Source organism: Chenopodium album, chromosome 10, assembly GCF_948465745.1.
Source record: "Chenopodium album chromosome 10, dcCheAlbu1.1, whole genome shotgun sequence".
NCBI classification, from domain to species: domain Eukaryota; kingdom Viridiplantae; phylum Streptophyta; class Magnoliopsida; order Caryophyllales; family Amaranthaceae; genus Chenopodium; species Chenopodium album.
The window spans coordinates 55,111,618-55,137,876 of NC_137843.1; the positions used below are offsets into that span (position 1 = coordinate 55,111,618).

A 26,259-nucleotide genomic window follows, 5' to 3' on the forward strand; every position below is an offset into this window, starting at 1 on the left:
TTGACACGTAATACAAATATCAATGGTTGAGATTTGCTCTGAATTTATAACCGTTGTAATTTTTGTAACGGCCATAATTTTTAAAATACAATTCTAAAAAAAAAAAAAATACACCAACGGCTCTATTTTATTTTTCTCTATAAAATGAGCCCAATATTGAAGTATTTTGAAACAACTTTTTTTTAAGTGAAAATTACTCTTCTTATTAGCAAATTGTGTTAAGATGAACATTCCAAAATCTAACAGAAAAAAAAAATCCACAAAATCTCATAACTCATCACAGCCCCAAAATAATCCAAATCCTCAACCTTACTATTCTAATCTTCCAATTGATCTCAACTCAGATTTAGATACAAATTTTCAAAATTTTCCGAATTACGGTTCACAAAATCTCAATTTCTCAAATCCAAGTACTTTCACTCCGTTTCCTTTTCAACCACCACAAAATCCTAATTATTCAAATTCTCCAAATGTTATCCCATCTTTTTAAAATATTCAAATCTCTCAAATTGATTCAACATTTCCCATGTCTCAACATTTTTCTATGTCACAAGGTGATGGTGCATTTCCGAGTTTCGATTGTTCATACACATCGAATGTATCAGATGACGAAAATGAACCAGAAGTTGAAGAAGGCGAAGGTAATGAAAGAGGTAATGAAGGAGGCAATCAAGATGGAAGGAAAATTTTTTGGTCAAAAGCTGAAGAAGTGGTTCTTGTGAAGGCTTGGCTTGAGGTTAGTCAAAATAAAAAAACTAACACTAACCAAAAGGGGGATGTTTTTTGGAGGAAAATTGAGGAAATGTATAATAATGTTAGACTATACAAACAAAGGTGTTTCGAAGAAGGTACTGATCGGGTAACACGAGAAGATTTGTTGAAAATGAGGGGTACGGAGCAACTTAGAAACCGTTGGAGAAGGATTAATGCTTCATGTTCTAAATTTTGTGGCTCACATGCTCATGCTGAATCAAAAAAGGGAAGTGGTATGAATGATGAAGATGTTATGAAATTAGCATATAGTATATATGCTAACGACAAAACAAAGTCTTCATTATGCTCTAAAACCTTTCAAGACAAGCATGTTTGGGACATCTTAAAACAACATGAAGCATGGAAACCAAGTGAAGATGTTGTTAAAAAATGCAAGGAAAAGACATCCACTCAAGGAAGTGACTCAAAGAGATCTCGTATCAATGAAAATTCCTAAATAAGCATAAAATCTCAGCGGGAAAACTCATTAGGCTCATGCCCTGAAGATTGCAGGTTCGAATCCTGCCCCCGCCTAAGAACTCTTTTTTCACCTATAAAGGCAAAGATAGTAGCAAGTCTTAGTCTTAGAATCGAGTTGGACAAAATAAATCGATTTTTTTTTCAGAAAGGCTATGTCATTTACAACCGCGGCGTATTTCGGATTCCAATAGTCGTATTCTCGAGTAAGCATGTGGCCAGACACTTAACTACATCCGCACGCAAAAGGAATGAATGTGGTTCTGGTTGAGGCTTTCTTTCCCCTGCCTCAACCGAGACCCCGTTAGTAGCGGCGAGCGAGAGCAAGGGCTCCAGAGTCTCTGCTGCCAACAGTCGTCCCCCCAACCCTCAGTAGATCTTATCACTACATAATACAAAAACTTGGAGTTGAATTTCTTAACTAAAGAAAGTTTCACCACCAAATCTAGAGGCTTGACGGGGCTCAAGAATCGACCGGTTCCGAGCAGATTCGCCGGGGGCTTTAGCTTAGGGATTGGGGTAATTCGAAGGCTACACGTGAAAGTATTCTTTAGACGCGCCCCAGGTTTTTTTTTTCAAGTGTGGAAACCCCAGGACTAGAAGTAGTAGGATTGATTCTCATATGGTAATGCCAATTCACTTACTTGGAACAAGTCAGGAAAAAAAGACTTTTTTAGGGTTTTACGGCTTCAGTCCGGTAACCGAGAGCGAATTTTTCAAGCTGGAAACTACTCCTCTTCATCAAACCCAGAAACACCAACCAGTGGTGATATTGGGTATTCAGGCTTTCCTTCTAGCAACGAATCTAGCAAAAATAAAGGAAAGAGCAAGGTGCCAAACATGCCAAGTGGAGCATGGCAACAATGGTTGGACACTGCCCAGAACATGAACCTTATAAGGCAATCAGAAAATGAAGTTGAACTTACAAGGTTGCAACTAGAAAGGGAGAAAGAAGCAAGGAAGCAAAGAAAAATTAATATGGAGTTATTTAAACACCTTGATTCAAAGCCAAACTTATCTTCGGAAGATCAAGAATTAAGGAGCACTTTGTTGAAGAAGTTGTTCCCCTCAGACTAATGTATTAGTGTATGGTTGATTATAGTCGTAATGTTGGTTGATTTCAAATAATTCCTTTTTTATTGTTCTTTTTTATGTACTTAAGGTCTGATTTGTAGTTTGAATATTTTTAATAAGTTGTTGTTTGAGGATGTGAATGAATTTTATATTGTAATGTCATTATTAATAAAAAAATTAAGTTAAATTACATGTCTCTTCTTATAATCGTATTATAAGCTTAATAATATTATTCAATACATTAAAGTTTGTATATAATAACATATAATTATTATTGATCTGACTAAACCTATTGATTCACTTTGATATATCACTGCAAAAGATGTACATTGATTTACATTACACTGTAAAGTATTTGATGTACCCAACACTGAAAAGCAAATATTAAATACTAGACATTGATGTACTTAACACTGAAAAGGTAATAGTGAATTTTGTTCACTGATGTACTTAACACTGAAAAGGAAATAGTAGCATGCATCACTATGCTTTGACGTACATAACAATGTTAAGGTGATAGTGACAATGCAAATGCATGCATCTCCATTACTTTTAAAAATTATTAACTACTTTATGAATCATTGCATGCATGCAAGACTTCAAATTTACCATATAAGACAAAAAAATTACTACATATCATACACACTTGTTCTATAAGATGGATACATCAGAGTGGGATTCCCTTGAACAACCATCCATTTCCCCCTATTATACTTCTACCTTCCATTCTCATATCAAATTTGGTTTTAAAAACATGTCATCTGACGATAGCTCCAACTCTTCTAATTCCTCTTCCAATTCAGAAAATAGCCAAACCCAACGATATGAAAGACGAAGGCAAGTCAATCGCCAGTTCGATCGAATGATGGATGAAGTTTTTATGTCCAATCCAGTTGAAGTATATCAAATGTTTAATCAAGTGCCAAGGCCACCAAGGGTTCCCGTTCCAAGGGATCGTGAGGATGGACACAGTCGTTTATGGAATGACTACTTTACCGACCATCCTGTGTTCCCTCCACAATTATTCCGTCGGAGATTTCGCATGAACAAACATATATTTCTCTGAATTAAGCAAACTTTAGAAGAACGTCATCCCTTCTTCCAGCAAAGACAAGATGCTACAGGAAGATTTGGTGCCTCTGCATTACAAAAATGCACCGCGGCTATGAGACTAATAGCTTATGGCACCTCCGCTGATTCTGTGGATGACTACATTCGGATTAGTGCATCTCTTGCAAGAGATTCACTTCAGCATTTTGTGGAAGGAATAGTCTCTTACTTTAGTGATGAATACCTTCGAAAGCCCAATGAAGAAGATCTAGTAAGACTACTAAGGATTGGTGAACGTCGTGGATTTCCTGGCATGTTAGGTTCTATTGATTGTATGCATTGGAGGTGGAAAAACTGTCCACTTCGATTAAAAGGTATGTTTTCTGGAAGACCAGGTAAACCCACATTAATCTTGGAAGCTGTGGCATCATATGATCTTTGGATCTGGCATGCCTTTTTTGGGACACCAGGTAGTCGTAATGATATTAATGTTCTTGATAGATCCCCATTGTTTAATGATGTTTTTGAAGGTTGTGCACCCTCTATTAACTATGTTGTGAATGGTCGCACATACAATATGGGATATTATCTCACTGATGGTATATATCCTAAATGGGCGGCATTCATTCCTACAATATCACTACCACAAAATGAAAAAGAAGGTCTATTTGCCAAAGTACAAGAAGCTAAACGAAAGGATGTTGAGCGTGCTTTTGGAGTATTACAAGCTCGTTTTGCAATAATACGGAATCCAGCGCTAGCTCGTGACGCATCAATGTTAGGAAAAATAATGATAGCGTGTATTATTATGCACAATATGATTGTTGAGGATGAAAGAGATACATATAAAACGTATTACGATCCAAATGAATATGATCAAGCTACAAATGCGTCTTCAAGTAATGAAAATAATGAAGAGCCTTTTCAGTTCCAAAATAGCAACAACCGAATTGCAAGTTTGGAAACTTACATGTCTAATAGAGCACGTGTTCGTGATGAAGCTATGCATAAAGCATTGAAGAAAGACTTAGTTGAACATATGTGGCTCAAATTCGGTGTTCAAAGTAGGGACAATAATATGCATTAATAGATGTGTAATCGCAATATTATATCATTGTGTTTGTACTTGTTCGCGGTTCGTTATTATCTTTCAAAGACTTTTGTCATTTGATAGAATATATATGTATGATTTTTATTATTGTGGAATGTAGTAGGGTTACAATTATTGTTTGTGTCTTAATTAACGACTAATTACGTACTAATTAATATCAAAATTGCATTATTTTTAAATTTTTGAGATTTTATCTAATTAATGTATGCTAATAAATAATTATTAATTTTGAATGATTATTACCAAATGCATTATTTAATAATAATAGAATTTAAGTAATAAATTGTGTGGCGGGGTTGGGTAAAAGTAGGAGAGAGAAAATGTATAACCAAAATATTATGGTTAACTATTGGCATACATTGGTTATTAAATGGTTATAAGAGTGGTTATAAGTGAGGTGGAAGATGGATAAAATAATAAAATAATCAATAACCAAGATGGGGTTGGGCAACCATTGTGTATGCTCTAACATTGAACCATTCTTGAAAACCACAAACACAACGGATCTAATCCCAAATAAAAATATCCAAACCCCACAAAAACGCCGTCGTATAACTAATCAAACAACTAATTAATCCCAAAAAACACCCTTTCTAGCCAGCTATAAATACCTTGGTTCTCATTTCTCTCTCTTCCTCACATCACTTCTCAAAACCTTTCTTCTCCACTCACCTGCTTGACTCATCTTACTTTCTCTCTCCTCCTTCGAATTCGTCGCACTAAAATGGCCAAAGAACCAGTTCGCGTCCTCGTCACCGGTGCCGCCGGTAATTTCCTTCTCTTTCTCTCTCCTAATTTCTGTTTTCATCGATTCATTTGTAGTTTTCCAGATCTATTTTGATTCGTCTTTGATTTTTTTTTTTTTTTATTGCGATTGATCTAGGTTTTGTTGATTTGTTTCAGTCTGTTGTTAGATTGTTGTTGATTTGATAAATGTGTTAATCTGCATGTGAGATCTAACTAATTGTCTGGTTTTGATTTGATTGTTCTGTTTTTTTAAGCTAATTTTTGTGTTTTGGTGCATTTTTTGAATTAGATTCGTGATTTTCAGGTTTTATTATTGATTTTTTGATATATAGTTGTTGAAATGTTGGTTTATAGCTTACTTTTGAATCTGTTGTGACCTAAAAATGAATTGCATAGGAGATCGCAGTGGTAAGATTTGATTGGATATTGTTGAGGCAGTGATGACAAAAACATTTCTCGATGCTGAATTAGTCGTTTGAGACTAATTACGAGTATGCATTTTTTTGTGTACTTTCTTGATGACCGCATTTGTGCGTGTCTGAGCCTAAACATTCATATCTTAAACCTTATTCCAGTCGTAAATCGATTTTTGATTTGTTTTATGTCGTTTGTGTTTGTGTTTGTGGTGTTTGTATCGAACCCTTGCACTTACACCGGTCGGACTTTGAACGAGTTCTGTATATCTGTCTGTGTGGCTTGAGTTTCCAAGCAACCAAGCGTTTATGTATTCATGTTGAATTCGTGTTAAATTAGGGTGTGTTTATGTCTGCTTTGATCGACTTTGCATTGTAGTATTTGACTGCCGCTACGTTGTTATACACTACTCATACTATGTGTGATTCAAAGTTTCAAACTGGGTGAATCAATGTTCTTTTTCGTATATTGTTGTATCTTTGTGTAAGTTGTGTGACCTGTTTGTTGTTTTTGGACATGTAGGGCAAATTGGATACGCTCTTGTTCCCATGATTGCTAGGGGAGTGATGCTAGGTGCTGACCAGCCTGTGATTCTACACATGCTCGATATTCCTCCTGCTGCTGAGGCTTTAAATGGAGTTAAAATGGAGCTGGTTGATGCTGCATTCCCACTTCTTAAAGGTTGGCGATTACGGATTTGATGCGGAGTTTGAAGTGTGTTCATATGTTGAGGATCTCTGTTTATTTTTTGACTTGTGAACTTATGAATTGCTATGATCCATTATTTGCAGGTATCGTTGCTTCAACCGATGCTGCTGAAGCCTGCAAAGGTGTAAATGTTGCTGTCATGGTTGGTGGCTTCCCAAGGAAAGAAGGCATGGAGAGGAAGGATGTGATGGCAAAGAATGTGTCAATCTATAAGTCTCAAGCATCTGCTCTTGAGCAACATGCTGCCCCCAACTGCAAGGTTTGTTATTTAGCTCAATTTATTTGTAAATTCTGATGAAAGTGGTAATTAGTGGTGTACACTAGCATTTATCAATATCAAATTGGCTATGATAATCATGTACATGATTCACTACTGGCATATTTTTATACTACTTTTTCTATGTCCTTCAAGGTCTTAAGTAATTAAAGGATAGTTAGGAGTCAATGACATGGTGTTTATTCGGTATGCTAGTCCCTAGAGAATACAAATGAAAACACGACCATCAGATCTGCTGATTAAATTTGTTACTTTCAGTTTGCAAGATTGCTTCACTCGCCTTTTTTGACTGGTGTTCTGAACTGCTCGTATCATACTGTCCTGTCCTGTTTTATTAGAGCCTGTTGAGCCCTGTTCAGTGTTAGAATAGTTGAGGAAAGAAGTGAAATTGCTGTGAAATATTTTTCGTACCACTTATGGACAAGTTTCAAGTTGGTTATTTGGTTTCTAATTTTCATGTTTGCTTGATGTCCAGTTCTCATGATTGCTCAGTCTTTGCTTTATTACCTATCTGTTTCTAATTGGTCACTTGCTTTCCAATATCAATATTTGTCTGGTGTTGATGAGACCACATGCTTCTTTTCTGAACAGCAGCATGTTGATAATAGTCATTTCTTATTATAAATTGCCTCTTCTCATGCCTTTTTTCTTTTCCTGATGCTTTAGGTTTTGGTTGTTGCCAACCCTGCCAACACCAATGCCTTGATTCTAAAGGAATTTGCTCCATCAATCCCAGAAAAGAACATTTCATGTCTTACAAGGCTAGATCACAACAGGGCTCTTGGCCAGATTTCAGAAAGACTTAGTGTTCAAGTATCTGATGTTAAGAATGTGATCATCTGGGGAAACCACTCATCATCCCAGTACCCTGATGTGAACCATGCATCCGTGAAGACCTCTAGTGGTGATAAGTCTGTGCGTGAGCTTGTTGCTGATGATGCATGGTAAGTAGAAGAGGTTAATGATTAGTTAATGATACTTGTTGATATTTTCCATTTTTTTTTTTTTTTTTTTTTTTTGGGTGTGTGTGTTTAAATCTGGTGGCATTGTTTGCATTTATGCCTTGCAGGTTGAACGGAGAGTTCATTAGCACTGTGCAACAACGTGGTGCTGCCATCATCAAAGCAAGAAAGCTCTCCAGTGCCTTATCAGCTGCTAGTTCAGCTTGTGATCACATCCGTGACTGGGTCCTTGGAACCCCAGAGGTTAGTTTTCATCTGTGCTCATTTTGGTAACAAATCTACGTTACTCACATTTCTACTGTCGTACTGTGGACCAATCCACAGTGAAGATATTTCTGTTTTCTTTCTCAGCTTCAAGTGTTGTAGCTGTGTGTAATGCTTGCTTGATTACTCTTTACAGGGTACTTGGGTTTCTATGGGTGTGTACTCTGATGGCTCATACAATGTACCAGCTGGAATCATTTACTCTTTCCCAGTGACATGTAAAGATGGAGAATGGAAAATCGTCCAAGGTAATTACTCGTATTAGATAAAAATTTTACACTGATATTATGAATATGGCTGCAGTGTGTAAAATCAATTCTTGTCTTTTTAAAGCTATTGATTGTTTATTCTGAGTTCTAACTTTGTTGTGTGTTTTTCAGGGCTTCCTATTGACGATGCATCAAGGCAGAAAATGGATGCAACTGCAGCAGAGCTTGTTGAAGAGAAGACTTTGGCCTACTCATGCCTGGCTTAAGCTCAGTCCCATTTTCCAATGTGTTTCAGTTTATGCGAGTAGTAATAGTAAAATTTTGCAATAAGCCCTTTGTGAGACTATTGAGTTGGCTCCCACTTGTGGCAGACCATTACTCTCGAAGACTGATTTTTGCAAGGTTTCTTCTAAATTTATAGGCATGGAAGAATTTGCATAGCAGTGAGATGATAATCGGAGGGGTGTTGAGGCACAATCCTCTATCTGTATCATACATTTGACATTTATGTGATTTGATCCTTCTGGTTTCTAATCCCCGGATGCTATTCTTTATTTTGGCCTTTGTTTACTTTATCTGTTTTCTACTAGCTTGTAAACTTGCGGGCGTGCAGAGATTGGTTCATTGCTGTTTCTGAATTCAGGCTCCACACTTTCACCGATCGAATAAAACCAGCAAGTTAAAGTGGTATCGTACATTTGTAGAGAAATCTCAACTTCTTGCAAAAATGTGTGGGCAGTATGGTTTATTAATAACAATAACATGATTACATCAGGGCAAAGTAGTCCTATGCTTATTGTCGGCTTCAAGGATTTTACCAACATCTATTTATTATGCCTGAATCATCTCTAGCTCACAAGATGGCTGGCCTCCTTGTACGGCGATCTGCTCTTGTTAGTGCACATTATCTGCTATCTATGGTGGTTGTCAATTGTCATATACTTGGACACTTGCTTATACTGAATACTCCTCTCTCCTTGTAAAATTGAACAATCACTGTATTGTGCTCGGTAGATAAAAAAAATAAAAAAATAAAAGAATAAAAATATTGATTGTATGTTGAGGTGGATTCGTCAGACGATAAATCATCAAGCACCGCCAAAAAATCGTGATCCTCATGTCATATGTGAATATGTGATTATGTGGGTGCATATAACGCCAAAGAGATGTATGAACTATGAAGTGCTAAAGAATAACAGGATTTGATGGTTCTACCTTTACCATCAAGGTGCATAATTGCATATTACCCTTCTAAAATATATTGAATACTCATGGTTTTTTTTGGGCTATTTTTGACTTGTTAGTCTAACAAGCAACATTTAGTGATCTGACTATCCACGCCCAGGATGGGTAGAGGTGTTCTCTCACCTGCTTCGATTGTGCCAATGTTGAATGACCATCACTGCATCACATATATGGCTTCATAACCTGCCTTATAGCTGTGCCGGGACGATTAATGTCGGATAATTGCATAATGGTTCATGAACTACTCTCTTTCATGAATGCTTCGAAGGCTAGGAAGCGTTTCTTAGCAGCTCTGAAGCTTGATATGAACAAAGCCTATGACAGGGTTGGGTGGGAATTTTTGGCCAAGGTCCTTCAGGTATTTGGGTTCCCTCCTACCTGGATCCATCTGATTTTACAGTGTGTGACAACTGTCTCTTATCAAGTGTTGGTTAATGGTGCTCCCGCTGAAACTTTTCGACCACAACGGGGTTTACGGCAAGGTGATCCCTTGTCTCCTTTCTTGTTTGTGCTTTGTATGGAGGTTCTTTCTGCCATGCTTCGTAAGGATTACCGGGAGTTTTTGTCGGGTTGTTTGAATCTTAGAAATGAATCCAGACTGGGCACTTATTTAGGATTGCCCGTGGATTTGAGTCGTAGTAAGTGTTCTGATTTTGGTTTCCTCCTGGATAAGGTGGCTGCGCGTCTGGAAGTGTTCACTGCTCTTCAGTTGTCCTCTGCAGCGAAACTTGTTATTATTAACTCTGTGCTTATAGCTTCGTTCAATCACATCTTATCGGTTTTCAAGGTTCCAGATTCCATTTGCTCCAGGATTGACAACTTGCTGGCCAGATTCTGGTGGAAATCTTCGAGCTCCAGTCGGGGAACAGCTCTACGTTCCTCTTCGCTACTTCACCTTCCGAAGGGCTTAGGGGGTTTAGGCATCCGCAGCATAGCTCCTTTTAACTCTGCCTTATTAGTTAAACAGAGTTGGCGTATAATTCAATCTCCGCAGTTGCTTGTTTCCCGTCTCCTTTGTTCCAAGTATCCGGCCCTCCGGACATGTCAGCCGACTCCAGTTCTCCGCCCTTCTTGGGGTTGTAGGAGTCTCCTTGCTGGTTTGTCTTCTTTATCGCAGGGCTTGGCATGGAAGGTTGGTTCGGGGTCTAAGGTTCGTATTATGGAAGATTGTTGGGTCCCAGGGGGGCCTGTAGTGTTCAAGGAACCTCATTCGGAGTCGCTTCGTTCGACTGTTGTTTCCTCTTTAATCGATCCGCGTTCTTACGCGTGGGATGCTTCTACTGTTCATGGCCTTTTGATTCTGATACAGCGGCTAGAATTCTCTCGCTGGACAGGCCGGTGCGTTTGATGGATGACTTTGTCTATTGGAAGTTTACTAGGGATGGTGTTTTCTCAACTAAGTCTGCTTATGCTAATATTTGCGGGAATGGTTTTATGGGTAATGCGGATTCTCAATCTTTTCTTCCCTGGTGGAGAAAATTTTGGGCCATGCCAATTTTGCCTCGTTGGAAACTTTTTGGTTGGAAATTGTTACACAACGCTTTGCCTTTAGCAGCCATTCTCTCTACCCGAGGGTTTCCTATTGATCCTACATGTGCTTTTTGTCACTCTTCTGTAGAATCTCGTTCTCATTTGTTTCGAGATTGTTCTGCTCTCTGTGGTATTTGGAGATCTGGTGTCCTAGATATTAGATGGGATTTTATGCATTTTCCGCAGTTTGAAGACTGGGTAACTCAAACGGTGTCCTAATTTTCGAAGTTGCACAATTGGGATGGCATCTCTTCGTTCTTTGCTATTTTGTGGGCTATTTGGGTTACTCGCAATCAGCTTCGGTTTTGTCAGGCTGTTTGGTCACCAGAATCCATTGTCCACTTAGCTACTGATTGGAAGACTCGTAGTAAGCGGGCCCAAAGCTGGAAGGCTTCGGTTTTATCTTCCAATGTGGTTCCTCCTGTGGCAAGTCAGTCAGGGCAGCTCCTATCCTTACAGGGTTTACCTGCTATTGATCCCACTGTCTGTTTGGTTATAGATGGTGCTTGGGATTGTTTATCGAATAGAGCAGGTGCAGGTTGGATAATTCGGGAAATTGATTCTTCAGAGGTACTTGGGGGTGGATGCCGTGCTTTTTTTGCCGCCTCGGCGTTGCAGACGGAGTTACAGGCTTGTTTATGGGGTTTGGAGTATGCTCTGCGTAAGGGTTTTTTGAAAATTCGTATATACACGGATTGTGCTGCTCTGTTGGCTGTCCTTCCTCATAAGGGGAATATGGACATTTCGGTTTTCTGGCTCATTCAGGAATTGTGGGTTTCTATTCAGAGTCTCTTGGTTTGTCAAGTCCGTAAGGTTCCTCGTTCCTGGGTATCTCCAGCTCACTGGTTGGCGGGTTGTGCTCGTCGTCAGTTACTGTATTTTGTGTTTTAGTTTTTTTTTTACTAGGTTTGTTTGTTGTGTTTTTGTAGCCCTGTTGTCAAAAAAAAAAAAAAAAAAAAAAAAAAAACCTGCCTTATAGCTGAGGCTTTTTCGAAACTATCGAACGTTAGCATGTGAGCTAAGACAAGAGATTAAAGAAGAGTAGAAGACTCTTCATAACATTTGCGTCTTAAACTTATTGGATACCTTTCTAATAGGCCCTTGAAATAGTTACAATTATCTCATGAAGGTCGAATCCAAAAAGTGAGCTAAGACGCTTAAGAGATAAAAGAAGACTTCCTATTAGAACTGTGTGGCCTAAATCACATAGGCCCATCACTTCCCAGGCCCAGCCTTATTCTATGGATGTGTGCATTTGGATGCCTATGATCAATATGATGGTATATTAGCTAACAACTTGTTCTATTTTAATTTTTAAAAATTGGCTTAAAATAATACTAACTATTAACAGTTTATGCAAAATAACACAAACTCAACTATTTGCAATTAGCAGTGCAGTTGTACTAGTTATCGGAAAAATATCGCAAGGAATATTTCTTCTATATTTATTATTATTATTATTATTATTTTATATTAATTTTTAGTTTTCTTTTCAAAATACATATCATGTTAACAATTTCCTTTACAGTACAATCAAAATTAATAATGCTTCACACCTTTGTTAGACTTTTTTTTTTTTTTTTAATTGTCAATATTTATTTACTACCTCTATTTCATTTTTTTTGCGACTTTTGCCAAAAATGGATGCTACACATTATTTGCAACTAATGTATTCATTCCTTTTTAGGTTTTCATTTCTCTCTATCTCTCTCCTCGTCACATCCATTCCTATTTTCTCTCTCTATCTTACACTCACAAAAAAAATTTCTTAGGAGTCCATGCACCCTTCAAAGTTGCAAAAAATGTGAAACAGGGGTAGTAAATATTTTTCAAAATACTAGTAGTAATTTCTACTACCACACAATAGTAAAATACAAAATTAGTTTCAAAATGCATTATTATTTTGATATAATTAGTTTCAAAATTTGTTTAAAAAATACAAAATTTTCCCACATTATTTTGGTGGGTGAATGTGGGAAAATTTTGGATTTTAAAAATAATTTTTAAAACCAATAATATCAGCATAATAATGCATTGATATATCCTATTTACTACTATATGATAGTAGAAATTATTATACGTATTTAGAAAAAAAAAAATATTTAAATACATATTGACAATTCATAAAAAAGAAAAAAAAAAGTCTAACAAAGGGGTGGGGCATTAATCCAAATTATAAAGGAAATTATTGACTTAATATGTATTTTGAAAACAGAAAATTAATAATAAAAAAATAATAATACTAAAAATATAGATGAAATAATATTTCTCGAAATACTTATCGGTGACCGGGGTATTATTTTGTACATATTGTATAAAAGGTGGTATCGCTAATTGCAAATATTTGAGATCGTATTATTTTGCATACAACATTGATAGTTAGTAAAATATTAATTTAAGTCAATTTTTCTTTAATTTATACTTCTCTATTTCATATTATGTGCAATATTTACTAAAGACGGATGCTAAACATTATGTACAATAAATGTTTTTTTCTTTCATTTTTAAGTTGTCATTCTCTCTCTCTCTCTTCTTAAATTATCACATGCATCTATATATTTCTCTCTTCATTTAACACTCACAAACAAATTTTACCTAGGAGTCCATGTCAAGGATTTTGTTGCACATAATATGAAACTAAGATAATAGATAAGATGTTTTTTTAGTGAGACCTATCAACTAGAGATCAATTGTATGTAACTTTTAAGAATACTTTCTAACTCTATGCCAACTAAAATTAGATAACACAAATCAACCGTATTATTATATTCACCCATCTCTTTCGAATGCTTATTGTTTTCAATTAGGGCAACAATTTGGAACAATCAACATCTCTGTTATTCCACAGCTGGCAAAATTAACAAATTGATCTCAATTGTGAAGTGTAGGAAATTAAAATGGCGGCCAAAGATAGCATGCATCTATCTAAATATATGGAGCTATCAATTAGATTTCCAATCACTTCCTTAAAATAGGAAAATGATTCTCAAGTTATACCTTTTGCTAGGTATAAGACTTTGAAAATATCTAATAGTTGAGTATCTAAACTACTTGTAGACTAACATTAAGATCAAAATTGCTAATTAATTACATGCATGCATGGTCCCAATACAACTCATATCTTGTAGCTTGAAATTGAACAAAATTTTCTAGGCTCGTGGTCTTTTGGATTGATTTAATTGTGGGTACATAGACCTTATTGCATCAAATAAAAGACTTTTCAATAAAACACTAATAATATTACGAAGTCTTAGTATTATTGTGAGGCATCCAACGAGCGCCGTTTACATAGACCTTGCATGGATAGACCAACGATTGAACAATGTACATGTACATGTACATATGCAACTTGAAGATTGTGACACCACTAGTGGCAAATCGATCTAGGGAGGATGATATGTGCCATTGACATGAATGATTGTTTTTGGTGGGTGTTGCTATCATACGACGAGTCATTACGTATATATCTTTTAGTCCCTAATTGAAATTTTTTCGACTTTGTAAAATTTGTGTATTTGTAAAAGAAAATTATATTTAATCTGATAACGATTGTTGTTAGATCAATTTATATTACAGTGTATTTAATTATTTTGAATTTTGGCCATACGTGAGAAAATTGTTAACATTTTATATGTAGTGAACTAGTCATTGATGGTTAAAAGGGTTAATGGTAAGAATTACTTCCTTCGTTCTTATTTACTTGGAACATTGTCTTGTAGTATATGCTTTAAGGTCGAGATCATATAATGTAAATGGATAGATTATTTAAATTAATTTTTATACATAATACCTAACCCTACTCTAATCCTCATGTTAAAATTATTGTGATAAAATTGCTTGTTTATCTTTACTTATCATCTCCTAAAACTGTGTATCTAAAATGTATGTTGCAAGTAAAAAGAAACAGAGAAACTCTCGATTTCCTTTTATTTGCACCATGGACCTACCTTTAATAAGAGTTTTTTAGGTCAAATGATGCAAACAATAAGGTACGCAGAGGAAGTATATATGTTAACATGTATGATCAAAGTGTTGCTAGTAATACGTGACCGGAGATGAAAAAAAGTAAATATCTCTCTCAGCAAATTATGCAAGTAGTATACTTAGAGTTTATTCTGTTCAGCTTAATTTCAGTTCAGTTCACTTCAGTTTTTAATTTTCTTCTTTTATAAACAATTTATTTCAGTTCAGTTTAGTTCAGCTTAGCCCCAATCAATTTAGTTCAGTTCAATTCAATTATTTTCAGTAAATCAAAACAGTCCCTTAGTACGAAGTATCATAAAATACGTAAGTTACGTGTGTCGGTGTGTGAGCTGTTATTAACTATGATCTCGTACGAATGCTAGCCTTCTTTGAAAACATCATTATAATCCAGCATATATAATAACTGATCATTATCAACTTGCCTACCCTTAATTATCTGAAAACTAAAGATTAGAAATGTCTGCATCAATTTCTGTGATTTGACATTCTAATTCTAAAGTGGTTTTATCTTAGTACGTTATAGTATAGTCGTCAAAACTCGATATTTTAAGCACTATATATTTCTGGCTATATTAGTGATTTTTTGCTATCATCCATTTATAATGTCATTACTCATTACATTATGTGTTTAATTGCGTGAAATTCTGCTAGTTGGAGCGTTCAAAAGAGACTAGAGAGTAGAGAATGCATGTGCATGCAAAAGGTTGACCCAAATTAGAACATCTTTTGAATTGGCCCTATATAAGCAATAATCCATCATGATGAATCCGTTTGTTAAATTTTACTACGAAGTATAATTTTTATTTTTATCTTCGGACCTACTTTTATTTTTTTAGTACTTAATAAACTTGTTGAGTCATATCTTATTATGAATTCGACTTAATGAAAATAATGTTAATTTTTATGATTTTTGTTAATATGTAATGAATCGGAAGATATTGATGATTAAAGGTAAAGACCGTTCAAAATAATAGACATTATATTATGAAATAGAGGGAGTATTAGTTGCGTACTCCTATTCCACGAATTCACGTAACTTTTGACAATTTCTATGTACATTTCACAACTATTATCATAATGAATACGAGTAGTCTATTGACAAATACTTAAATTTAGCTAGACTTATTTCAAGTTTTCACATATGACATATTGTACACTCCATTAATTAAATTACTCGAATTTGAATTTGACTAGTTTAATTTGATCAATATTTTTCCGCCAAAGGTACAACATTTGACGATTTATACTTATAAAGTTATAAGTACATTATTCTGTTGTGTTTTGCTCCACATAGAATTGAAGCTATATAAAAAATATCGTTGTTCTGAATGGAATTGTTGGTCAAAGTTGACTTTCCATAACTTCAAACTTCTACGCTTGAAGATACTCTTTAAATTAAAGTAAAATGATTTGAATTGAGTGTTTTAAAGTTTGGGCTCATTATAGGTAGGCCTATTACAATAAGACGGCCGATTAGTAATTGTTGAGAGACATTAGCCCATTAACCTTATTTTTATGGAGTTTTATTTATTAAGATTTTAAACACGGCCGTAAAATAAAAATGAAACACGAAACGAGTTGCATCACACTTGTGATTTGAAAATTTAACTTTTGCAGGACTCCTTATATGCAGTGCTAAGAAATTTATCTATCAAACTTTTTAACATATTTATTTCTTTTATATCATTCTTATTTTGATTAAAGAGAGAAGTTGTTTGTGTGTTTTGATATATTCATTCACCCTATCTTATTATTCACCCTATCTTATTGATAACACTACTCACTAATAAATTATTTTGATTAAACAAAGAAGTTTATGTGTTTGGTATCGCTGTGATTTTCTGTTTTTTGGTTTTTTTGTTTTTCAAAATCATATGATGTACTTCCTCCGTTTTTCTTTTATTGCACCATAAGTACTTTTACACTATTCACTTAATCTTCGTTGACCATCATTTGTGATTTATCCATTAGGAAAAACATAATTGTATGGGATCTAGTTAGATTCGTCAAAATTTACTTTTTAAATATCAACTTTTTATAATTTTTACAAAATTATAATTGAAGATATTAATTGCTTAAGTAATGCATTGACAAGCGTGAAATCCCTCATGGTACAATAAAAAAAATAACGGAGGAAGTATATATCATATAGTGAATCAAAAATTGGTTAAACTTACTAAAATCATGATAATTTTGAAAACTAATAATTAAAAAGTGGATACACATTTTTCTTGTATCCTATTTTTGGTTTTCAAAAATTCATAAAACGAAAAATGATGTCAAACAAGTCTTAAGATTTTAGTTTATAATTTTGAATTGTTGTGAATTGTTTAGTATTAGTAGATAAAAGAATAATAAAATATAACGTATGCTGGTATACACACTTTACTTTATGACCTAAACACACTTAAAACAATTTATGGTCTAAACTCTCCCCCTGACTATAGAATATGGATTCTATATGTAGGCTTATTCATTTATTTTTCTAATTGCTAGAGTTATATATAGGTGACTTAGAAAAGCCACATATTTTCTGGTGAGTTATATATATATATATATATATATATATATATATATATATATATATATATATATATATGTGACAGAATAAATAATTGCTAGAGTTATATATAGGTGAGTTATATATATATATATTACAGAATAATACGCCCAAAGCTTGAAAGCTATATAGTCTACCTTAATTATTTATTCTAAATTTTCTAATTTCACAATTGTACATACACAGTCACACACAAATACACACGTACAATAAACTAATAAAGTATGTGTACGGGATAATGCCGGTAGTGATACCTAATTAGCCGGTAATGCCCTATAATAACACTGAAACAACTGATTAATAAGAAAGCTCGAATATCCATAGCGGCCTTTCCAAACGGCCACGTGGAGAGCTGCTTGAGACCACGTAGGCACCTGCTGCTTACGAGGTCGGTTTGCCACCTATTGTTATAGGTGGCACCAGCTTGGTTATTCCTCTATATATACCCAAGCAAATGTTCACCCAAAGGTACAATCTTTTTTTTTCTCTCTCTCTCTCTCTACACATCTAAAACACTTTCTCTCTCTTCACTCTTTCTTCTTGTCGGATTGCTGACTTTAGCATCGGAGAGGTTATCCCCGGATAACCCCCGGGTTAGCTTATCTGTGTTGACTGTGCAGGTGTGTAATTGGACGGTAAACCTTTACCGACCCACGAAGATTATCTGTACCGGAGCTAGCCGGAACAGTTGGCGCTAGAAGGAGGGGATAGTAATAACTTCTATCGTCCAAATAACCTTCGCCAGTCATGGAAGAAAACCAGGAACACGTAATACCGATGGCAGAAACCGAAAACCGTCAGTATGATAGTAACACTCTGAATGTCAATGCGAACAAAACTGTCAATAGAGTACTCGAGATTGAAGTGGAGGATGAAACTCATCTTCTCCACAGGAATACTGCGAACACACCGGTAACACCTGAACGAAGTCCCGCGCGGATACCGGACCCCATGGAGGAATTTACCCCTGAGGAGTTAGAGGTAACGGCAAGGGTAATGAAAGCGATGTCCCGGAAAAGAAAGGAGGCTGAAGCGGCAGCCAATAGGGGGCAAGTCGATACACCGGCCATTCCCGTGATTGTGAATCTGGCGAGCCAGTTCAACCAGGCAGACGAGCAACCGCCGCCACAGCCCCAAAATCGGGGAATAATTGTTCCAGGTGAGCGCCAACCAACTCATGGAACGCAGATAGAGGACTCAGGGTCCCGGCAGCACGAGACCAATAGTGGGCCGCTAAGACGAACGACCAGGACTATAGTCAGGCCGAGAGTATCACCTTTCACCCAGGAGGTACTGGATCAGCAAATGGAAAAGATAAAAATGCCGACATGCACCTTTGATGGCAAAGGAGATCCCAAGCGATATGTAGCGGCGTTTGAAAGCCATATGTTGCTTTATACCGACACCGATGCGGTGTGGTGCAAGGTGTTCCCGACAACGCTTACAGGGCCAGCCTCAGATTGGTTTTCCAATCTGGAGAATGGATCGATTGATTGCTTCGATACCTTGGTCGAACTGTTTACCGGCCAATATATTAGCAATAGTGCAAGGCAGAGAACTTCTGGAGAGCTTATGTCGGTCAGACAAAGAAGGGATGAATCCCTTAGGGATTTCATAAGGAGATTTAACGGTGAGGCTAACACGATACCGAAATTACAGCAAGAAATAGCGGTAATGGCCTTAATGAACGGTCTAGGGGATAGTGACTTCAAAAAATACATGGCAAGGAAGTCGTTCCCAAATTTAGGCGTGGCCTTTGGCAAAGCCTATGAATACATCAAAAGCGAGGAGTTGTTGAAAACCAGTAGTCAAATAGCGGCACCAGAGCCCTCCCGAAGGCAGAATGATGGGGTTGCGCCTAGTGCCTATACCGGCGGAATAAACAGACCACAACAGCAACCAAGCCAGCCAAGGGCCGGTAGGCCATCCAGAGGTCTTGGCCGGTACAGCAGCTACACGCAACTGAACACACCTAGGGCCGCAATATACTCAATAAATCAGCACAGAGAGGAATGGACACGACCGGCGCCAATGATAACCAAAGGACGGGACACGAAAAAGTATTGCATGTTTCACAGGGATATTGGCCATTATACGGAAGAATGTACTCAGCTGAGAGAGAATATAGAAGACCTCATTAGAAAGGGCCACCTGTCCCAGTATCGGGCTCAAGCAGGCCCAAGTCGGCAGCAAGCCCCGCAACCCAGGCAAAGTGAATATCGAAGGCAGGGTGACTCGTCCATGCAAGATGACACCTACCGGCGCAACCACAACGGAGAATACCGTCAAGGGAATAATGCGCCAGGACACAAGATCACCATAGAGGTTATTACCGGTGGTCCGGTGCACGGGGGATCAGTTAGCGGGGCAAAAAAGAGTTTGTCTGAGCACCGGCACACAGTGAATGCACTGGGTGTAGACGAACGGCCAAGGCCTGCCTCCATGCCGTCAGTAACCTTCTCGGAGGCAGACGCCAAGGGTTTGGTTTTTCCTCACGATGATCCATTGGTTTAAATTCTGACAGTCAATGGAGCTAACATCAAGCGAGTGTTGGTCGATAGAGGAAGCTCCGCTAACATCTTGTTTGCAGAAGCATTTGATGCAATGAGAATAGGCCGGAAGTACCTCACTCCGGTATCATATCCTGTTATCGGTTTCAACGGATCCACAGTTAGGCCGGAAGGAAGTATAGCCTTACAAGTTAGGATCGGCGAAGACATGGCGGCCAGAGATGTTATGACGGAATTTTTGATAATTGATGTGCCCTCAGCGTATAACGCTATTGTCGGCAGACCCCTGATCCACGATGTACAAGGGGTAGTTTCGACATACCATTTGACGATGGTATACGTTTCAAATTTGGGAAAGACAAAGCGCGTTAGAGGAGGTCAGACAATGGCCAGGGAGTGCTATGTGACAGCTTTAAAGCAACCTAACCGGCAACCCCAGGTTAACCAGGAAACGCAGAAAAGGGGGCGAGCCGTATCTGCACACGACTTAGCAATGGAGAATTTTGATACGCGCCCGGCAGCAGTGTCCCGCCCTTCGCCGGGAGGGGAGACGGTAGAAATTGAATTGCAACCTGGGGTATCGGGAAGAACCGTACGAGTTGGGACAGATATGGATGTTGATACCCGTTGTCATCTGGTGGAACTTTTACGGGAGATTGCTGACGTGTTTGCTTTCTCGGCAGATGAAATGCCAGGAATTCATCCAGATGTTATAGTACACAAGCTGAATGTGGATAGAAATGCCAGGCCAGTTAGGCAGAAAAAACGAAACTTCTCGACAGAAAAGATAGAAGCAATACAGGCAGAAGTAAACAAGTTGCTAGCGGCGGGATTTATCGAGCCTTGCACGTACCCTGAATGGTTAGCAAACGTGGTCATGGTAAGGAAACCGTCAGGAAAATGGAGGATGTGCGTGGATTTTACCGACCTGAATAAAGCCTGCCCAAAGGATTGCTATCCACTGCCCCGAATAGATAGGCTGGTAGATTCCACTTCCGGCCATGCTCTGCTCAGCTTTATGGACGCGTTCTCGGGATACCATCAGGTCAGCTTGTACGCGCCAGATAGAACGAAAGCGGCATTTATTATGGATGCCGGAGTATTTTGCTACAAGGCGATGCCGTTTGGGTTACGAAACGCCGGAGCAACATATCAGAAACTGGTAGACAAAGTCTTTGCAAACCAGAAAGGAAGAAACGTAGAAGTTTATGTTGACGACTCCATCGTAAAAAGCCGGTTAGCCACTGACCATGTCGCAGATTTAAGGGAAACATTTGAAACTTTGCGTCGGTACCGAATGAAGCTCAATCCGGAAAAGTGTGTCTTTGGAGTTCGCTCAGGGAAATTCTTAGGGTTTATGGTTAGTGAAAGGGGGATAGATGCAAATCCCGACAAAATAGAAGCTATACTTAGCCTACCACAACCCAAGTCAATAAAGGACATACAGAAGCTTACTGGGCGCATGGCAGCGCTGACAAGGTTTATTAGCAAATCGGCTGATAAGGCCTTACCTTTCTTTGTAGTCCTCCGGCAAAATAAAACATTCATTTGGGAGGAAGAGCAGGCAAAGGCGTTAGAGGTCGTAAAACACCATCTAAGGTCTCTTCCGACCATAGCACGGCCGGAACAGGGAGAGAGCCATCAATTATACATCTCGGCATCTCCAAAGACGGTTGCAGCAGTGTTGACAGTAGAACGAAAGAAGGCACAAATGCCAATTTATTTTGTGAGCCATGTCCTGAACGCGGCCGAGAGAAGATACCCTCTGATAGAGAAGATTGCATATGCAGTGGTAATAGCAGCAAGAAAACTTAGGCCATATTTTGATGCACATACCATTGAAGTATTGACAAATCAGCCGTTAGAGAAGTCTCTACAGAAAATGGAGACGTCAGGAAGATTGCTCAAATGGGCGGTAGAGTTGTCGGAATATGTTATAATTTACAAGCCACGAGTGTCAATAAAGGCTCAGGCGTTGTCTGATTTCATTGTGGAAACATCCTATACTGAAGAAGAAGAAGACAATGGAGTGTGGAAGGTTTCCGTTGACGGCTCCTCAGCATCAACAGGCTCCGGAGCCGGTATTGTCATGATATCACCGCAAGGGGACATATTTGAGTATGCTATCAAGTTCAAGTTTAAAGCCTCCAATAACGAAGCTGAGTATGAGGCAACACTTGCGGGAGTACAGTTATGTGTTGCGGCTGAGGCAAAGCGGATAGAACTCACGACTGACTCACAATTGGTGGCAAGTCAGTTTGATGGCACCTATGAGGCCAAGGAACAAATAATGATGGCCTACCTGGCAAAGTTGAAAGCGATAACGGCTAACTTGGAATCATTTGAAATACAATTGGTGCCGAGAGCGAAAAACACACAGGCAGACGCCTTGGCAAAACTGGCAAGTTCAAGCTTCAATGACCTAGAACGTACTGTGATGGTGGAGCTTCTGGAAAGCAAAAGCATTGACCCCGACAACACTCCAAAGGAAGTGAATTGCGTGGTTAACGGCAGAGAATGGTATGATGGCGTACTGGCCTACAAGGTGCATAATGTCTTACCGGCGGACAAAATAGAATCCCAGAAAATAAGGAAGGATAGTGTCTGGTTTGTCATGTTCAAAGGAATGCTGTATAAAAGGGGGTTCTCGTTACCATTGCGAAGGTGCATATCGGCCTATGAGTCAGCTAGGCTAATAGAAGAGATTCATGAAGGGGATTGCGGGAATCATGCTGGAGGCCGGTCAATGTCCTTGGAAGCAATGAAAAGAGGATACTACTGGCCAACAATGAATGCCGATACCTTAGCGTACGCAAAAAAGTGCGACAAATGTCAAAAATTTGGGCCGGCAATCAACCAGCCGCCAAACGATCTGACGCCTATACTAAATCCGATACCGTTTGCACAATGGGGAATGGAAATTATTGGGCCTTTTACGTCAGCAACAGGAAGCAGAAAATTCCTGATAGTAGGGATTGACTACTTCACCAAGTGGATAGAGGCAGAACCGGTAGCAAAAATAACAGCAAGTGAAGTCAGAAAGTTCATCTGGAAGAGTATATTCACCCGATTTGGGCTACCGGTTGCAATGGTGTTTGATCACGGCTCCCAATTTGATTGCAGCCCAGTTAAGAACTTCCTCAGCATATACAAGGTAAAATTTGCATACGCGGCTGTTTGCCATCCTCAGTCAAATGGACAAGCGGAAGCTGCTAATAAGCAGATACTTACGGCACTGAAAAAGAAGGTAGAAGATGCGAAGGGCTTGTGGGCGGATCTGGTCCCGGAAATACTATGGGCAAATAGAACGACAACAAGGGAAACTACTGGGGAGTCGCCATTCAACCTTGCTTTCGGCTTAGAAGCCGTTATTCCGGCTGAAGTAGGACTCCCCACTTTTCGTGTTCAACATTTCTGTGAGGATCAGAATGACTTACTCCTAAGACAGCAGCTAGACTTCTTGCCTGAAACGCGGCTTACGGCTGCCATCAGGTCGGCAGCATATAAAAATCGTATGAGTCAAACATATAACAAGAGAGTAAATTATCGGCATCTGGAAGATGAAGACTTGGTCCTTCGTCGAACGGCCGCAACTGGTAGAGGGAATGCCGATGGCAAGCTCACCGCAAACTGGGAAGGGCCCTATCAAGTGTATGAAACAGTTCGCCAAGGATCATATCGGTTGATGACTTTAGAAGGCGTACCGTTAAAAAATGTCTGGAATACAAGTGTCCTCAAGAAATACTACAATTAGAATGTGTTTTAGTTTCTTGTGTTTTAGTTTCTTGTGTTTTTTATAGGCATGACATGTAGTCATGGTTTAGCTTTTTTCTGTTAGTTTTTATTATAGGCAAGCTCCATGCCTGTATTTTGTTTGGACAAGTTTGGCCAAGGCCGTTAATAAAAAAAAAAGAATGTACTGTAGCATATGGAACCGTCCCCTACTTTCGATATGATTTGACAAACAGCCTAGCTAGCTGTCTCTTTCATTCAAGTGAGGCGGAGGGTTGGATAACTATTGTGCCTCAAGGCGAGTCGAAATTGACGGTCTGATCCACTGTCAATACTCGGCCTACTAAAGGCTGCATATATATGAAATACAGACAATATAGGACAGATAAGGAATACCGAAATCAATTTCTAAGGAAATTAATTACGGAATTCGGGGGCATATGCCTAAGGTGCCAATGTGTGCCAATGTGTTGAAATAAAAAAGAAAAAATCTCGACAAAACGAAAACGCCGATAATTTGTTAACACTAGAAATAGTTTAAGTAGCAAAGCGTTATAAAGTTTTGTGTATAAATAAATAAACGAGTATGCACCTATAATACAATTACAATATAGATGTAATACAGTTATAGAAATCACAGACGTGCTTAACAGCATTAGAATGAATACAGTAAAGAAAACGTGTAAGTTTCTTTGAAACAAAATTAACGGCAAATTTATTCAGAAGGCAAGTGCAACGGAAGAACCGTTGAGTTTCTAAATTCAAATACTGCAGATAAATGATTAAGTCAACAGAAAATAAAAGTCGTTATAGCTTACGCATGAGAGTTCGACAGCCATCACCCAAAAAAAGAGACAAGGGTCAGATCGGCCAAAATACAAATTTTCTAAAATTTAAAATTGTCTTAACAAAAACAAACGTAAATTGCTCAACAATGAGCCTTGGATATTACAGACAGAGAAGACCCACACGATTCTGGTGATAGCTGCCCGCCCCGTTAATCTTTCTTTGTCTCAGGAGCCTTTTGGGGGGGCAGCCTTGTCCTCACCGACAGGACTGGTGATAATAGCATCTGCAAACTCCTCTTCTGGCAAATCGCGTGGGTCAAGGTTCTTCATCACTTCAATTGGAGGAGGGTTTTCAAAGTAGTCTGCTTCATAGCTGGTAGGGGACAAGTGCATATCTTCACTATAGGCGTTCTCAGCCGCCTGCCATTTTTCTGCATCCCAGCTCTCGGCCTTGCAGACACAACGGTGCGCAGCTACCCATCCGCCAGTGTGTCGGTCCACCAGTAAATTCCGGTAATGATAAGACTGCATGAACCGGTTGACTGCTCGACGCCTGATACCAGGCTTGTCCTCCTCAGCTTTTCTCAAGCTCTCCTCCAATTTCGTTCTGGCCTCCTTCTCTGTCTTTAGCTGCAGCTCGAGGTCTGTAATCCTTTTTTGCATGGATTCCTGATTGGCTAGCTTGGTGTTTAAGACAATCATGTTGTTCTCCAACGATTTGACTTTAGCCGTCAGGGTATCCTTCTCTTTGATAGCAGCTTGTCGGCCATCCTCGCATTTTTTAAATTTCGCCTCGGCCTGGTCATGACAGCGTTGGTAGTACCGGTACATGTGTACCACCTCCACCGCCGAGTTGACAGTCTATAAAAAGAGGGAGGGAGAAGAGAGTTGTTACACAACTGTGTGTAATTATCGTATACAAAAAAAAAAGGAAGATATCGTATATAAAAAAAAAGAGAGGACAAGAAAACAATAAAAAATATATATAAAAGTAATATAGATACATACATATATATAATATATATATATACACAATAAAAATAAAAAACAAGATAAAAATATGCATATATATAAAGGCTATCGTACCCGGAGCATGTCGTTCATCATTTGGCCGCAAGGAGCGATAAGCTTGTCAACAGGCCTATCTGCAGGTGTGGACAGGTCCTTCAGCACTCTCCAACCCATGCTCCCGCCGGTATTGGGGTCATCACAGATAACAGACTCCCCCCTGTTTACATTAATACGGGGATGCCACGGCTCACCAGCATTGCCGCTAGGAACTATGAACTCCTCAGCAACCTCGGCAGGGACCTTCACATGAGGAACCTCGATATAGTCCCCTGCCGTCACAGGAATGAAGGCATTCTTGCTGTTAGCGGACTTGCCCGACACCCTAGTCTGTCGGCCCCTCAGAGAAGAATCCTCGGCCGCTACCGATTTGTCAGTCGTTACAACCTTCTCTGCCGCACCAACACTTGCCTCGGTAGGCTTGCGCAGAGTGATATTCAATATTCTGACACCGGTAGGAGCGTCGTCCTCCAAATTCACAATGTTCAGATCCTTGAAGGATTCTGTCGTCTTTTGCTGATTCTTAGCGGCCTCATCTTGTTTTTGCTTTTTGTTCTGGTCATGACTTGAGAGGTCGCTAGATCTTTTTTGGACGTTTGCTCCGCCGCGTCTGACCGGAAGAGTCCGAGGAATTCTGGTTTTTCGTTGCTCGTTAGAAGTCATATCTTGTCGTTTTCTTTTTTTCCCTCTAAGAGCACGCGTGCAGTACACCGGAAGTGTATCGTAACTGTGTTTTGGGTTAGGAGGGCACTGAAATTTCACCCTGCCGTCAGGATGTAAACCCAAGTTGGCGAAG

At 38.6% G+C, this 26,259-nt stretch overlaps 2 protein-coding genes, 1 non-coding gene and 1 pseudogene across 3 annotated transcripts; 3 read left to right on the top strand and 1 right to left on the bottom strand.

The window, feature by feature from the left end:
- Positions 1 to 2,962: 2,962 nt before the first annotated feature.
- LOC145565439 (uncharacterized) lies at positions 2,963 to 4,441 on the top strand (annotated as a pseudogene).
- A 664-nt stretch (positions 4,442 to 5,105) lies between these two features.
- LOC145562569 (malate dehydrogenase, cytoplasmic-like) lies at positions 5,106 to 8,580 on the top strand. Its single transcript, XM_081622885.1, has 7 exons — positions 5,106 to 5,232; positions 6,149 to 6,307; positions 6,418 to 6,593; positions 7,278 to 7,555; positions 7,681 to 7,816; positions 7,974 to 8,085; positions 8,218 to 8,580. Exons 1-7 carry the CDS (start codon positions 5,190 to 5,192, stop codon positions 8,310 to 8,312), a joined length of 999 nt encoding a protein of 332 aa, XP_081479011.1. The 5' UTR covers positions 5,106 to 5,189; the 3' UTR covers positions 8,313 to 8,580.
- Positions 5,645 to 5,759, top strand: LOC145565958 (small nucleolar RNA snoR126). The gene has a single exon (XR_014095307.1). It is a non-coding gene; the product is annotated as a small nucleolar RNA snoR126 (small nucleolar RNA).
- Positions 8,581 to 24,441: 15,861 nt separating the features above from the next.
- On the bottom strand, positions 24,442 to 26,259 carry LOC145564169 (uncharacterized). The gene is made up of 2 exons (XM_081624508.1): positions 25,482 to 26,259; positions 24,442 to 25,256 (listed from the first exon to the last, which is right to left on the bottom strand). The coding sequence occupies exons 1-2, from the start codon at positions 26,124 to 26,126 to the stop codon at positions 24,621 to 24,623; spliced, it is 1,281 nt and encodes a 426-aa protein (XP_081480634.1). The 5' UTR covers positions 26,127 to 26,259; the 3' UTR covers positions 24,442 to 24,620.